The sequence below is a fragment of the Chaetodon trifascialis genome, chromosome 23, assembly GCF_039877785.1.
Source record: "Chaetodon trifascialis isolate fChaTrf1 chromosome 23, fChaTrf1.hap1, whole genome shotgun sequence".
NCBI lineage: Eukaryota > Metazoa > Chordata > Actinopteri > Chaetodontiformes > Chaetodontidae > Chaetodon > Chaetodon trifascialis.
In genome coordinates, this window is record NC_092078.1 from 5,592,385 (window position 1) to 5,609,063 (window position 16,679).

At 41.7% G+C, this 16,679-nt stretch overlaps 2 protein-coding genes across 2 annotated transcripts; both read right to left on the reverse strand.

Moving 5' to 3' along the window:
- Positions 1–1,467: 1,467 nt before the first annotated feature.
- LOC139351778 (Fc receptor-like protein 5) lies at positions 1,468–13,598 on the reverse strand. Its single transcript, XM_070993781.1, has 17 exons — positions 13,533–13,598; positions 12,559–12,611; positions 8,299–8,447; positions 7,905–8,168; positions 7,051–7,317; positions 6,675–6,947; positions 6,332–6,586; positions 5,977–6,243; positions 4,763–5,038; positions 4,395–4,670; positions 3,990–4,292; positions 3,133–3,396; positions 2,685–2,924; positions 2,386–2,493; positions 1,897–1,947; positions 1,595–1,651; positions 1,468–1,475 (listed from the first exon to the last, which is right to left on the reverse strand). The coding sequence occupies exons 1-17, from the start codon at positions 13,596–13,598 to the stop codon at positions 1,468–1,470; spliced, it is 3,177 nt and encodes a 1,058-aa protein (XP_070849882.1).
- A 656-nt stretch (positions 13,599–14,254) lies between these two features.
- Positions 14,255–16,512, reverse strand: LOC139351779 (low affinity immunoglobulin gamma Fc region receptor II-like). The gene is made up of 6 exons (XM_070993782.1): positions 16,368–16,512; positions 16,141–16,176; positions 15,478–15,783; positions 15,059–15,322; positions 14,611–14,853; positions 14,255–14,385 (listed from the first exon to the last, which is right to left on the reverse strand). The coding sequence occupies exons 1-6, from the start codon at positions 16,501–16,503 to the stop codon at positions 14,255–14,257; spliced, it is 1,116 nt and encodes a 371-aa protein (XP_070849883.1). The 5' UTR covers positions 16,504–16,512.
- Between the last annotated feature and the right edge of the window lie 167 nt (positions 16,513–16,679).

The following is a 16,679-nucleotide window of genomic DNA, read 5'->3' on the forward strand; positions in this document are numbered from 1 at the left end:
GACTGCTGTCCAGGAGTTAGCTCTATTGTGAAAATAACAGCTGGATTGCACCATTTTACCATCACGCTATTCCATATTGGCAGGTGACTAAAAGGAAATGTTCAATATTTGCTGCATTACTAAAAACTCTGCTAATTGTATCCCAGACTGCATTATCAATTAGAAACTAAACAAGACTCTGAATTTCTTTTTTTAAGAAACTGTATCTATAGACTACAGTAAAGAAACATATCTGATCCAGATGTGTGTTGAGGTTAGGGTCTGCATTTGCTAAAGAACTCCCACTTTCCTCCAATTCAGTTAATTAGTTACTACAATGGTGTAAGCTACACAAGCGAAAGCTGCTGCATGTCACGACCAGAAGCTCCTCTCCAGCAGAGAACAGTGAAACAGAGGACAGTATAAACTGACCCATGAGATATTTTACCACAGTGAAAGCAAAGTTGCAGGGCGCCACCCGGTGACTGATATGTCAAACTGCAGGCATGAGAAAATTATACTGGTGTAGAAATAATAGCCTCATGAAGATTCATGAACTTTATGAAGCAATACACTGAGGAGAATAGTAAAGAAAATCCAGTAAGTAGTAAGTAATTACTATCTTTAAAGTAGTAAAATAAAGCAATTTTTGTAAATATGTGCGTTTTCTGAATTTGATGCCACAGAGAACCAATCAGCACCCTGCTCCAGATCAAGTGATTAACCAGAACAAAAGATATATTGTGTTGAAACCTGTTTACATATGTGAATGTAAGAGCAGTAAGCGTGTACTGCATAACATGTCCACTTTTACACACAATGAAAGGTTAGGTATGAAAGTGGTGTGATGTAATTAAAGCTCCTGCAGACTATCATGATAGTGTCTCATATACTGTAGTGGGTATTGTGTACAAATACTCTGTTTTTTTATGACTATAATATTCCATCAAATGGAAATAATCTTGATGAATTGTGCACCATTTTAGACACAATTCCCCAAAAAGTAGAGCCGGCAGAGGATGTTTGTGATGTTTCAGTGATTTTACCATTTGGGCATAATGTGTGAAAGAAGGCAACATTTTATTGATGGTAAAATTTTATAAATACAGTAATATACTCCAAACCAAAATGCCTTCTTATATAAAACAGTAATACTGACATTACCAAAAATGCAACCTAAATTACAAACACAGAAGACACATGCATAGATCTATGCCATCTAACCTACAAAATTATCACATTATTGCCACAAAAAATGTACATAATGAAAAATACCTAAAATGAATATAGATATAAAAGCATGTTCAGCAGAAATCAACAGAATTATTAACAGAATTATCATTCCTGCAAATGATCCCCCATCAAACTGTGTAAATCGCTGTACATCTGATGTTGGGGGGCAGCAGTTGTAGAAAACAGCCTAAACATGAATGTTGTTTTTCACATCCTTGTCCACGGTTCTCTTGTTCGCTGACGATGCACTTCTCTCTATGAATCTGCAACAAAATCGTAACAAATACAACTTAAAGAACAGTGACACCGAGGGCTCCTGACCAGTCGCCTGAACGTGATGAGGTGGGAGTGACATCTGGTTTTAACTAGAGTGTATTTGTACCTGAATCAAGACTCATGTTACCGTATTCACAGCTATCTGCTGGATCGCCACATATTCCTGTTAAAACAACACAATAAAAAATCAAGCTGTGGAAGAAGCTGCCTGGAGTTCACAGAGCCCTGACTTCAACTCCATCCAACACCTTTGGGATGACTTAAAACGTGGCCTGTGAGCCGGCCAGCACCAGTGGGTGGCCTCACTGATTCTGCTGTGTCTGGATGGGGGAACAATCCCTGAACAATGAATCTGTGTAGATCATATCATTTTGAACTGCTGTGCATGAATCAGAGTTTATACTGTACCACTTTCAGTGATTCCACTGCCATTGATTGTGTCGTAGATACAAACATCACCTACAGGCCAAAAATGTAACAAGACAAAATCAGATTAGTCCCTTCATGTGCTGTGCTGTTATTGCTATAAAAAACATGAAGCATTGAAGAGGACTGACCATGAAGAAGAGAGTATATCTGCTCATTTTCATCTTTGTGGTCATTTTGGACTGTAGCAGAGCTCTGATTGGTTCTCTGTGACTGGACAGGCCTGAAACATGAAGTAAAAGCACTGAACATAAGTAGTAATATGTAAAATAAATAAATAAATGTGTAAGTTGTGTTTGTTATGAGATGTTTTGTACGAACCTGTGACAACATGTGGCTGCAAAAAAGAATTAGAAAATTATTACTTCACATGATTTGGTTTCTGCAAACTGAACAACCACATGAGAATTCCTCAGTGGGTTTTCATAAGCAGACGGCCATTTATCTAAAATTAACAGGAAAAGGTCTCACCCTTTGACTTTTTGTACCAACAGAGCAGCAGCAGTGGCAGGAGAAGAACCAGTAAGATGCCAAAAACCAGCCCAGCGATCGACGGCACAGGAGAGGGAGAGCTGGGCGCTGCCATAAACGAATGATTCTTAATTAACTTTATGTATGAAAGTGTAAGATCACTAAGTGATGACTGAATTTTCCATGATGTTACTGATGCAGACAAAAAGTTAAACCACAATGTTTAACTGCTCTGAAATCTGTTCAAACTGAGGCAATTGTAGCACATATAAAAGACAAGCTGGATCAGCCATACTCACATCTCACCAACAGCCAGCTCTCTGACGACACGCTTCCTGAGTGCTGACACTTGTAGACGCCTTCATCTGACTTTGAGGCAGCAGAGATGTTCAGCATCGCGCTGCCGTCGCTTTGGATGACTTTTTCATTTTTGTAGAAAGTGACATTGGAAAGAGGTTGTTCTGTCTTCAGCTTGCAACCAAGAGAAACAAACTCTCCCTCGGCCACAGAATGGACAGGGCTCACCAGGATAATATCAACTGTGAAACCATTAAATATCAAGAAGATCATGAAAGACTGGACATTTCAGCTTGCATGAGCACACATGAATTCCTGTCAATCTGTTTGGTTGATGACAGTCACTTGCATTTCTCATGTAGCTCGTGTGTCCAATGCAAATACAATTCTAAACTATGAACTCACATACTGAAATGGTCGCCAAATGGAAGAAATGGGATGGAAACCTACCAGCTGCAGTGATGTTGACAGCATTGCTGAACTCTTCTGATTCAGACTCACACCAGTACACCGCACCGCTCTGCCAGTCACTGAGGTTGCATGTGGATCCGCTCATTGTCCCCCATTGAGAGCAGACTGACGAGTAACTGTTCTTCATAAGCTTCATCACTCTCCACCGTGTGGAGTTTCCCTCACAGTGCAGTGAAACCTGGACGGAGATGAAGTGCTGCACTCGGTCAGGACTCAATGTGAGAGACGCTTCTGAATGTAAATCTGAAAGACAACATGAATGAGGAGTAAAACAAACAATGCAAATTTCACAATATTGAAAAGACTTTAAGTTTATGGTGTTTACGTCATTTTAAAGGACCAGTGTGCAGAATTTAGTGGCAAACAACTGAAATTAAGCCTCAACCCTTCTTTTCAGATTCAGGAAAACTTTATTGATCCCCACAGGGAAAACGACTTGCTGCAGTTCAAATTGGTCAACACACAGTTAGAAAGAAGGACAAAATACTTTAAGGGATAGAAAAAAAATGTGTTTGGTTTGTCTGTTCTGGGCTTCTGTAGAAACATGGTGACACAACATGGTGAACTCTGTGGAAGAAGACCCTCAGTGGATATAAAGAGCTCATTCTAAGCTAACGAACACACAGCCGTTCTTATTTTCAGGTGATTATACGCTAATGAAAACACACTTGTGACTATTATAATTTCTGCCAGTAGATCCTTTAACTCAGCAGATTTCCTCTACTGGGGGCATGAATGTGCACATTCAAGCCCTTTTTTGGCAACAAACGACATTTCACAGACACAGATAATGACGTATTTATTGAGAGAATGATGGTAGAACCAAGCAAACCCACCTCCAGAGAAGACAAACTCAGGTTGACTATAATCAGTGAAATACACTGAGTCTCCTCTTCCTGCTCTGCACAAATATCCCGCTGTGCCCGTCTGTCCACGAACAATGTAGGAACCCTGTTCAGTCCCGTTGCTGTTGCCAGGAAGCAGCTCATAGGTGTAGGAGCTGTCAGACAATGTGGGAACAGCCTTATACCAGTAGAACCTCCACCCTGCAGACGGATGTTCAACCTCACACTTCAGAATAACGGAGTCTCCAGAGCTCAGCCAGAGCGGAGACACGGTGAGGATGGGCTTCGGTTTATCTGTTGAGAAGTGTTTTTCTCAGAATGAAAACATGTCTACAGTCTTGTTAGTGGATTCTATGTAATGCTCAGACACTACACATTTCACAAAAATACACTTACTGTTATATACCACCAGACTGAAGTTACCACTCCATGCTGTTGAGCCGTCTTGGGACCTTTCCAGTCGGCCTTTACACCAGTATTCCCCACCGTTTAACTGAGAAACAGAATTAATCCTGTATTCTTTCTGGTTTGGAGGTTTATTTGAGCTGGTCGTTGCCCATTCATACTCCCACTCATCTTCTTCTCCCTGGATGTCACATCTTAGGCTGACGGCCTCTCCGCTGTAAATCTTCGGCCAGTTGGATCGCAGGGTCACGACAGCCCGGTTTGTGGCTGTTGACGTTCAAAATTCACCAATAAAGACACAAAAATGACGAATGAGAAATATCATGTCCAAGCAGAATTTTGAGAAATGGCACACTTACCAACTGCGTTAACTCTGACTGGGTCACTGAACTCTGTGTAGTAAATTGGGTCTCCTCTTCCTCCTCTGCACCAGTACAGGCCTCTGCGAGAAACACTGATTTGACTTGTTCGGAGTGCAGCATCTTGTGCCGTCAGGGGTTCAGAGGTTTTGTGTCCTCTGTACCAGAAGTATTCCCAGGCAGATGATGACGGGCTCACGGTGCAGGTCAGGGTCACACTGCCCCCTACTGGAAAGGATCCGTCTTCAGCGCTCAGGTTAGCTTTTGGTCTGTGGGCTGTGCAGTTCAGAACATGGAAATGCTCATTACTGCAGAGCTCAGTGCACATGGACAAATGCAAATTAAGAAAACATCTTCACCAGTTTGACAAAAAAATGCTGCAAACATAGTTTCATCATGAAAGCAGACAGACAGCGTATTATACTGGATTATAATAATATTCAACAAAATGGAGAAGAACACCAAAAGACAGTAATTACACGCAGCTGTTGTCAAGAAATGCAACAGCAAGCAATAAAGAACAATGGTCAAAACTAAAATGGCAATTGCCAAAATAATGTACTCATTTCTGGACACTAAGGAGTAACTTCTGCATTTTGAAACAGACTCAAACTACTCAGTCCTCTGGACATGCATGTTGGGAAATGTTTTATCATTTACCACTCACGCAATAATCAGACTCAGAAGTTGGGTTATTCTGTTTGCAGCTATAGCTGAAAAGTGTTTTCTTTTCACCATTTTAGAAATTAGACACTGATATTTTATATTTTGTCAAATACTTTGTTGAAAATTTGCACATAGATTCTAAATTAAAGGAGAAAAAGGAGTAACTACTTTTTAGTTTTTAAGTATATAATTCAAAACATAATAAACAGGCTTTTCCATGTGGTCATTTTACTTCAATCGTTTATTAATTGAATTAGCAGAAAATTAGTAATTTAGCTACTTTTTAATGAGGTAATTAGTCATTGTAACTACATTTTTAGTAACTAGTTGTGGATCTTCTGCAGTACTGCAATACAGACTTTTACCAAAGAAATCTTCATTTAGTCACTGCTCTAAATATCTGTGCAGCGTCCTCAGTGGTGGTGTCATTATGCAGAAGAAACATGCATCCTCTCAACAACATGCCAATAATTACCACAGCTGAAATCTCAGTCACAGGAAACGACAAACTGAGCATGAACGGCATGACGGTGCACAGCTCAACTTACGTGAAACTGTCAGCGCCATGACCTCGCTCCACTCAGTCGATGAATACCAGTCTGATTTGTGTTTGCCCATGCACCTGTAGTTCCCGCTGTGGGACACAGCGGCACTGATTGTGCTTCCATTGTGAGCTGGAAGTGTGTTTGAGTCGGGTTTGCTCCATTCGTACTCCCACTCGGCGCCTCCGTCAATGTAACACCTCACAGTGACCACCTCACCAGCGAAGATCAGAGACCAGTTGGGTTCCAGGGACACGACAGGCTTTTTAGAAACTGTTCACAAATAAAAACAGAAATGAAACAGAGGGAACTTAAAGCTTTATTTCTGCTGTCTTGCTCCAGAGTAAGCACTAACTCTCACCTTTTTTCTCAATAATGACTGCATTGCTGTCCTCTGTGAAGAAACTCTGGCTTCCTCTCCCTGCTCTGCAGTGGTAGATGCCTCCTTGTAAGATAGTGATCGCATTATCTAGTTCGCCATCTCTAATGATCTCATTCTCAGAAAAGACTGTAGGACGTCTGAACCAGTAGTATTTCCACTCAGCAGAGTCCTCCACAGAGCAGGTCAGTATTTCGACACCTATTGTCCTACGGACCACGGCTGTGGGTTTATGTGCTGAAAAATGTTTGTGAAAAAAAGCAATGTTTTTCAAAGGTGGACCAAAAGACATGACACAGTAAGAATGAAAGACAATCTGACTCACATGACACTGTCAGCTGGAAGGCCTCGCTCCACTCTGTTGAGGTATACGAGTCCTGTCTACCTTTACACCAGTACTGTCCACTGTGGAAAGGAGAAGCGCTGCTAATCCTGTACTCTCTGTGTGCTGGCGGTGTGTTTGAGCTGTCTGTCCTCCATTCATACTTCCACTCAGCGTCTCCTCCTCCTCCCTCGATCTCACACAGGACAGCAATTTCCTCACCACTGAATATGTGAGTCCACTTCGGCTGTATGGTCACGGAGGCCCTGTTGGACACTGCTCAACACACAGTCAACAATCAGATGGAAACATAACGCCAACAGAGGAATATCATGACTGCACGCTGCTGTGTATGAAAAATAAAAGTTGCTAAACTCACAAGTTTTCTCAAGGCGCAACACATCACTGTCCTCTGTGAGGAAAGCTGGGGTTTTTCCTCTTTTTCCCCGGCACCGGTAGAGGCCATGCTGCGAGATTCTGATGTGGTTTTCAGTTCCAGGCAAAGGTTCGTAAGAGTTTGAGGCATTCTTGATTGACCATTCGTAGGACCAGCCAGCAGAGCCATCCACCGAACAGTAGAGCGTCACAGTGCTCCCTATTGGTATAGATTTGCTGCCTGCTGTCAGCGTGGCCTTCGGTCTGTGTGCTGTTTGGTTAGAAAATAAAGAATAGGAAACAGTTTTTAGTGCATTTCTTGAAAAACTTACTAGCTTGCTACGTTACTGCAGTATTTGGAGTATTGCTCTTGTAGGACAGGGGTGCACATAACTACTATGCAGGGACGAATTCGTGGCAAAAAAACAGAAATGAATAGCGAGGAAACTTGTCTTATAAAACCGGCACCACGCACAAAAAGCTGACTTTTAGTTAAAATGCAGTCTGATGGCTGGCTACGTTAGCCACGTTAGAGTCATTAACTGTGACGTAAATAGATGAACTAGATGCAAATTTGGTGATCGCGTCTATGAGAGGTGAAGCCACCAGAGTCCACTAAAAGAAGCAAACAGATTTTTTTTCATATTTTTGGAACAGACAGGCATTTTAATATGGGGGTCTATGGGGACTAACTCACTTTTGGAGGCAGCCTCAAGTGGCTATTTGAGGAACTGCAGTTTTTGGCACTTGCTTGAATCCAGTTATCTTTTTCTATTATTCTGTTGATTATGTCTGCAATGGTGCAGCGATTATCTCAACATGGCTGCCAAGACAGTGGTGGTAAATTCATTATCTTACCTGACACAGACAGAGTGACATTATTGCTCTGTTTTTTGAAATTTTCCACGTTCTTGTGACCGATGCACTGATAAGTGCCACTCGAGTGAGCCATCAGGTTAAGCGAGTACAAGTTCTTTGTACTGAAGGAGGCAATTTGTCGATCGTCCTGGTTGAAACTGTAATGCCAATCGGTGACCGCCCCCTCTTTCATGTCGCATCTGAAGGTCACAGACTCTCCACTAAAGAAATTGGCCAAGTTGGGTTCCAAGGTCAGCTGAGCATCTAGAAAGTAGCACAAACACACACAATGCTCAGTTAAGACAACACACAAGTATGATCGTTCGAGGTGACACAGTCCGTGGAGACTCATCTTTAATAGACAAACACAGAAACGAAAAAAAAGTTCAATCACCTTGAGTGTGTCCACAGTCGAGGAGCGTAATCAGCACTGTAATAAAGACTGACAGCACATCAGAGGTTATCAAAGGGACTGAACTCAAACAGGTAGTCAGCAACCTCTCACACTGTGTTAAGATAAGATAAGGCGCTATTCTTCCCACACTGGGGAAACGGTTACAGCAGCAGGATAACAAGAGGTTTAAAAATTAAAAAAAACAGAAGAAGTAGAACAAAGCAGGCAATAGAAAGAGATGCAAGATGAAATATGAAAAATAATTTTAAAAAATAAATTAATTAATTCCCACACTGGGGAAACAGTTACAGCAGCAGATAACAAGAGGTTTAAAAAAAACAAAAAACAGAAGAAGGAGAACAAAGCAGGCAATATAAAGAGATGAAATATGAAAAATAATAATAAAAAAAGATTAAAAATCGGCTATAGATTTATAAAAGAAAAAAAGCTAAATAAAATCAGCGATGTACATAACACAGAGAGAGCATAAAGAATAAAGATTGCCAAATTGGGTAATTGCACAATAATATACATATATAGCAGAGGATTTCGTAATGCGCGCCATTCAAAGAAAGAAAGCTGCTGATGTACTCACAGACACACGGCACGCAGCACGGAGCTGGCCTCATCCTCACATCCAGCATCGACACTGAGAAACAGACAGAGCGATGCTGCCTTTAGCACATCTCCGCTTCCTCCTTTCACTACTGCAATGCATCTGACCACATCATTTTGACATGTTTAGGCTTACACAAGACACCCCTGGCCCCTGCATATTTAATAATATTTACTGCAATTAACTGTGGGACAGCATACAAACCAAGAGTGGGAATTCATGATCACATGAAATACAGTGAAATCTACAAATCCAAGATTACAGCTTTCTTGGTGTTAAGTGACCTGAAAGATGAAGATGTTTTTTGTTTTTTTTTAATGACAAATCATGAAAAAACTCAGCGTTCACATTCCCACTTCTCAACTGATTAAAAGGCGTCTTGTGGATTCAGTGTTTGACATTAATCTCACACTGGCGTGTTGGAAAAATTCATGAACGTTTTGCCACTGAGATCACAAATAATGAAAGTGTAGACTTGTTGCTTGCAAGGTTTTTACCAGTAAATCCATCTGAGTGAGCGGCTCTGTGACACAATGCAACTCAAGGGAGGAGGTGAGACAGGAGATAACACCACGCGCATCGTGAGTGAAAGTAAAAAGTAATAAAATAAAAAGTTGTTTTTTTAAAGCGAACTAAATCTGAAAACAGAATGGGGAAACATCTGTATTGTCTGTGATGCGTCGTGCAGAGAAGTTCCCATGCGGTTGCATAATTTGAACTTCTGCTGCACAAACACAGGAAGCAGTGACCTCAATTTTAGGGCTAAATTTGAAAGATCCCCTAAATAGAAAAGAGCAAGCGCTCTGTCTAAATATCATATCTTTTTTCTTTCTTAACTTAATCACTTAAACATCAGAAAACATAGAGAAATCACACTGGGTGCCAATTTTCATTTGGTTAAAAGCGCTTTGGATAATTTAGATAACAAACATTGAATTGTTTTTGCCAATAGAGCCTGAGCAAAACAAGCCAATACACCGCTTAAATATTACTGGTGCGTACATCCCTCGTGCCCACCGCTTGGTTTCTCTGACCACAGTGTGGCCTCCCTGCTTCCACAGAACGGAACTGAGGCGTCACAAGCCCCAGACCTACAGCGCCCCCCGATGGAGGACAGCACCGTGCAATTCCCGGGCTCACTCGCCTAAATACACTGAACTTTGAGTTCAGTGCAGCAGCCGCTGGCCCATAGGGGGCGCTGGGGCTCCGCCCCACCAGCTTTGGAGTGGAAAAATATCTTTTGCGTTTTTTAATCAATGTCAGTTTTTACTTAATAGTGTGTGTGTGTGTGTGTGTGTGTGTGTGTGTGTGTGTGTGTGTGTGTGTGCACGCGTGCCTATATGCAATTTAAACAATTAATTTAAACAACATTTCCACCAACTGACACTGACACTGACATGATGAATAATTGGCCTATCAACATCGCCAAATTTAACGCCTGTGCAGCGCTGGAAATGTAGCCCCAACTGCTACGTAAAATGTGTGAAGGTTTAGGATTGCTAGAGCTACATGAGGAGCCAGTTTCGTAGTGCAACTCCCAGACTCTGTCCTACAGGGGGAAAAAAATACGGTGACGAGGAAGAGAGATGATGGCGATGGCAGTAACAACTGGAGTTTAAGAGCAGCTTCCGCCGAAAGACGGACGACGGAGGAAAAACTTCTCATTAAGGAGCTGGGACCCGACAAGCCTGAAATTGACTTTTCCCAGCAAACCAAGGAGAAAGATAAACTGTACAAACAGAGTTTTTGTCAGAGCTGGTTCAACCGTAAGACGTAGCTGGCAGGTTGTGGTGCAGCCTATGCACTTTTCTGTTTCCCCTGTATCCTCTTCAGAAGTGACAAATCTGATTCGACTTGGACAAAGGCTGGACTAACTGACTTAAAGCACCTCTCCGAACGGATCAAGAAGCATGAGAGATCCAGAGTTCACATGGAAAACTGCGTAAAGCTAGCTGTGTTCAGAAAGATTAGCATAGCAACGTAGCTAGATGATGGGCACCGCATTGCTGTAAAAAGGCACAATGAAGAGGTAGATAAAAACTATATTTATAATATTTTATCTATTTGACAGCATAAAGTCTATTATAGCTGCTATTATTATTGTGGAACTGTAGTCATTTTCCGACTGTTCATTTGAATGCTTATGCTAGATTAGGCAGGGAAATCTGTTGGCACACCAGCCCCGCCAAGAATTTTTTTCACCAGCCGCCACTGGTTCAGTCTGAGATGATTAACCGTCACTTCCTTTTCACACCTGAAAAGTTGGTTTAGACGGTGTCATCATCAGATCACCAGAGGCTGTATTTCTACATACATCAAATTACTTTATAGTACAGAGGACAGCTGTGCAATGAAAATTTTATGCAGTTATACCGTATAATAAAATAATAAAAAAAAGGGCCGTTAATGAGGCTGTGAATGCAACTCTCTGGTGGTTTAATGAGGAAGACGATGGCTAAAATCGATTTCACAATCTCAATCACAGAGAAAGTGTTTTAACACTCTTAAATATACGACACATCTGTTCTGAGGCAGATGTTAAAAAACCTGTTTTTCAAAATGTATGCGACACATGGATAGACATTTAAGTTATTTTGCACTTTATTGATTCCTACCTGAATCATTTAGGAAGTGAAACTCTTAAGATGTTTCCTCACTTTCACCACAGCAAGCCCAAAATGAAATAACCAGGTCAGTTATTTTCAGTAAAGATATAAATAAGCTGGTGGCTCAGTTTGGAAAGTGAAGACACGAGAGCACCCGAGGCCGAGCCTAATTTTACACACAGGCCTAATCCTGCTAACCTACGCTGTATGACAAGAATACCGAAATAATTATAAAATAAATGCATCGATAAATACAAAAGCAAAGCAACCCTGCAGTTTGTGCTGAGATCAAGATACGAACACATCTTCTGAAGGGAGCCTGGTTGCTAAAACCTTGCAGCTAGCTGTCACTCAAAGCCCATAATTAGGCATAATTTTAAGCCCTAAGATAATTTAAACAATTGTACCGGGCTGTAAACATGTGTGTTGCTGTGTTTATTTCTGCTGTAAAGTTGGGCATTTTAATATGTGGGTCTATGGGGATTGGCTCGCATTTGGAGGCAGCCTCAAGTGGCCGTTTGAGGAACTACATTTGTTGGCACTTCCACGTCAGCTTCATGTTTCAGCCCTATCTATTACAGCCAAGAATGCTTAAACGCAAGTATATTTTTTGTCTTGTTTTTTTGCCGATGATGCACTTCTCTCCATGGACCTCAAGCAAAATGACAATAAATATCTAAAACTTGAAAAAACAGAGATATGAAGATAGAATGGCTTTATTTTGCATTTATATTATCTGATACAAAGTTGGTCCAAGTTAGACCTTTAAAACAACAGTTACCAGTTATTAAATATGTTTGAAATTTGACATGTTTTACATTAGCAACAGAGAGAAAAAAGATACGATTCTGATCTCAAAAAACCTGAACACTGTTGTGTAAGTTCGCTCTTGGGTGTATCTGATTCTGTTTACTGCCAATTAGAGAAGCAACAAGCCAAGTCACAGCTCGTCAGTTCCTCTTTAACACACAGAGAGATGTGCTGCCATGATAGCCAAATGCAGACAGTGCAGACACCACAGCTAGCACGTTTTCGCACTTTGGTTTGGACGAATGCGGCTGCTGCTGCTGCTGCTGCTGCTGCTGCTGCTGCTTGAGATGGCAAAAGTTCACATTAACAAAAGAACGGGGGTCCTTTTTGCAGTTAAATGAATGGTATGAAAATATTTGAAGCAGTAAGACACAAATCCATGTTATATATTAATTCCACGCAAGTTTTGAGTACAATATGTTGTGTTCACACTGAAAAAGTGACAAAACAGTCAGCGTGCTCACTTAAAAAAAGTTGATTTTTGAGTGCGCTGTCGAAACAGTGAAGCTGCTCACAGCTGGAAAGAAAAGTGAATTTTATTTATATATCCCAGAGTGACAAGTGGCTTTGCAAACTCTTCATTCTTCTGACGCTCAATCTTAATCAGGAAGAAAACGTGGGTTGACTTCCTGTGGACTCTTTGTAAAGGCAGTCTGCTAACAAGACTAGCACACAGGGCAGTGGTGAAAGATGAAGATTTAGAAAGCCCAAAATAAGCTCCAGGTACAAAGTACATGCAGTATCAGTCCACTTTTAAAAGATGAAGTAAAGTTCATTATACCGTGTATGACAAAGTAATACACTTCTCTTTAAGGACCTGGAAGAAAAGCAGAGAAAGGAGAGACAAAAGGTTATTTAAGACGCAGCTGCTTCTCATTAAAGGCACAAATCACAACATGCATGGCAGCATTATTACCAAGAGCTAGGTTGACTTCAGAATAAACAGTTTCATCCGTCACCGCAGCAGACGATTTCCCTATGAATGGAGAGACGGTTAGTCTACGAGAAACATCCCAGATTACATTAAACAGATGGCGATCTAACAGACAGGCACTACCCACAGCGCTCAGAGCAACCACACAGCATATCCATGACGTAACATATGCATACACAGAAGGTGAGACGTTCCAGGTTACAACAATATTATTTAAGATAAAGGTTAAAAGCTGCTACGCTGGGCTCATATTATGACAACCTCTTACTCTGCTGACCCCTGGTGGTGGTATGTGGTACCTACCTGAGATGATCTGAACCATGTGCAGACGCATAATCACCCCCAGGCTCATTTTCACTCACATTTCCTGCTTTAAATACAGAATATTGGACGGACTTTTGCCAGTGGCTTTACCTGCAGCTGATCCTTTCTTCAAGTTGGCGTAAACGGTGCTCTCCTCAGGTGAAAAATGCTGTCCTGTTCAGATGATCAGATGCGTGAAATGGCCTGAAAACGTAGCTCTTAACTATAGCATGTGCTGCTTGCATCTTCAGGACTCACCCGTATTTTTAATATTTTTGAGCTGGAGCAGAGAGTACGTGATGTCGCTGGATTCATCCGCATCTGAAATACACATTTTTCTTAACTTAGCTTAGTCCTAAGTCATTCTGTTCACATGTTTGGAAATCAGAAAGTGAGTGTTTAATATAATAAGATGATGACCATGTAGATGAGAGAGTGCTTTAGGCTGAGTTTGACCGTGGGTCTTTCCTTGATCCAGAGCAGAGGCCTGATTGGTTCTCTGAGTACTAAAAAATATAAGAAAAATTAGGCTAAAATTTTGTAAGAACAGTGAATTTAATAGTGCTGTCAAGAGAGAAGAGAGCTTTGTACCAACCTGGCATCAAATGGATCTGTAAAAAAAGACATTTGTTGTTGCATCAGCATTCATTGATGATTTTCAGTAATCAGACTGTAATCCATCAAACATCAGAAGGACGAGGTCTCACCCCTTTTCTTTACGCAGCAACACGACAGCAGCAGGACAGTAATCAGCAAAACTCCACAAATCAACCCAATGATCAACAGCAGAGGGAAGGAAGAGCTTTCTGGCCTGGATACTGCAGTAATTTAAAAAGACTAAGTATTAATACTTAACTTTATACACTCACACATGCAGCATTTACTTCATATGCAAACATGCAAGCGCATACATGATTTAAACATATATTAAATGGAACATACACACCAGCATGCTTACAGAAATTCACGCTCACTCATGAACTTTCTCATTATATTGGGTGAATATTAATACAATATATATTCATACAATATGTTACACTCACATTTTACTGCCACCCAGCTCTGCGGTGACTCGCTTCCTGAGTGTTCACACATGTAAAAGCCTTCGTCCGACTTTGACGCCGCATAGATCTTCAGCTCCACTCGGCTGTCGTTCTGGACGAGGTCTCCGTTCCGATAGAAAGACACGTTAGAAACTAACGCCCCCGTCCTCGGTTTGCAGCCAAGAGTGACAGAGTCTCCCTCGGTCACGGGATGGACAGGGGACACCAGGATAATATCGGTGTCTGGAAAACAAAGAATATCGAGTTTCAGCTGCAGATGTCTAGCAAAAATTTGCTCTTTTAAAGATCTTTTTAACGGTTTGTGATGAACAAAATGAGAAGTTCATTGGTAAAATAAGCATACATGAGCAGTGGCATTGCTGTATTCATTGCATTGGTTATGCAATTGAAATATAAGATGTTAAAAGATATTTTAAAAAGTCCTCACGCTGCACAGTGATGTTGACCGCATTGCTGAATTGACCTGAGCCGGTTTCACACCAGTACACTGTTGTTTTGTTCTTATGCGAGTGGATGCTGCACGTGGATCCCTTCATCGTTCCCCAGCCAGAGCAGTTTGACAGATGGCCCGCTTCTGAATACCTCCTCACCGTCCACACAGCCGAGTTCCCCTCACAGGTCAGCGACATGGACTCAGAGAAGAAGTGCTGCGCTCTGTCAGGACTCACTTTGACTGACGCTGAGCGGGAATCTGAAAAAACAACACAGAACGAGGGGTTTGATAGTGAAAATCTAACCTCTTTAGATATAGAAAATCAGGATTTTCAACAAGTTGCCTCCTGACATCTTTGTTCTTTTGCTGTAAAGTGGCACATTTAAAAAAGGCAAATAAAGGAGCAAGCTGACCTCCAGACCAGACAAACTTTGGCTGACTATAATCAGTGTAATTCACTGGGTCTCTGCTTCTAGCTCTGCACTTATAGCCCGCTGTGCCCGTCTGTCCATGAACGACGAAGGAATCCTGCTCAGTGCCGTCGCTGCTGCCGGGTAGCAGCTCATAACTCCTGGAGCTGCTCGAGCGTTTGGTTGCAGCCCCGTACCAGAAGAACCGCCATCCCGGAGACGGGTCCTTAACGCTGCAGGTGAGAGTTACAGAGTCGCCGGGACTCAGCCATGACGGAGTCACAGTGAGATTAGGTTTGATTTTATCTGCTGGAAGGAGATTTCACAGAATGAATGGCTGTAGCAAGACAACGCTGTGCAGCTCTTACACAGTGTAAATATACACTGCTGGTGTAACTATGAATAATGCTTGTGGTTATGTTACTATATACAGAATAAAATGCTGGATGTGGTTGCATATAGGACATACTCTGTGTGTGTGAGTGTGTATGCATATATTGAGGAATATGTGCAAGTTAGCACTCCTAAGCTCTTGTTACACACATCCTAACTTGCATGGATGAGAATGACACACGCACTGAAAGATGATGCAATCAAGACTGAAGCATAGATTCATCTGAAGTGATTAAACAGAACGACGGAAAGCAAGGGAGATTGTGCAATTACCTGTGGCATGTTCACAGCGGATGAACGTGTTCAGCACTGAAATAAAGACTGATACCATCAATCACACAGTCCTTCACCGGAAAGACAGCTACCAGCTAAGACAAAAACACGGCTTACATAAAAACACATAAAGTGCAGTGAGACAGTAGAGTGTTGGCTCTAAACATCACAACTGAAGTTCACTCTCTTGAAACTTTCTGAGAAACTTTAACGACAGACGTACTCACAGAATAACCCCAGCAGGCAGAGCAAAGTGCGTCCCATCCTCACGTCCAGCAGTCGCTCCGCCGCTCTTGAAAGCTTGAAAGGATATGAGCAACACTTTGAGCAAACTGCAGGAGAGAAGAAGATGCAAATCAACATGGGTATGAGCTCATTGGTGCAGTTTTTTCCATAAACAGCCCGTCTCTCCTTCCTTCCCTTGGTCACCAAGCTGACACAATTGCAATTACTGTGATGCGTTCACTTCCTGCTCAGGCAATGCAGACGCTATTAGCAAAGATACAGTGATGTGGTAAAGTTTGCATGAGACATCAGAG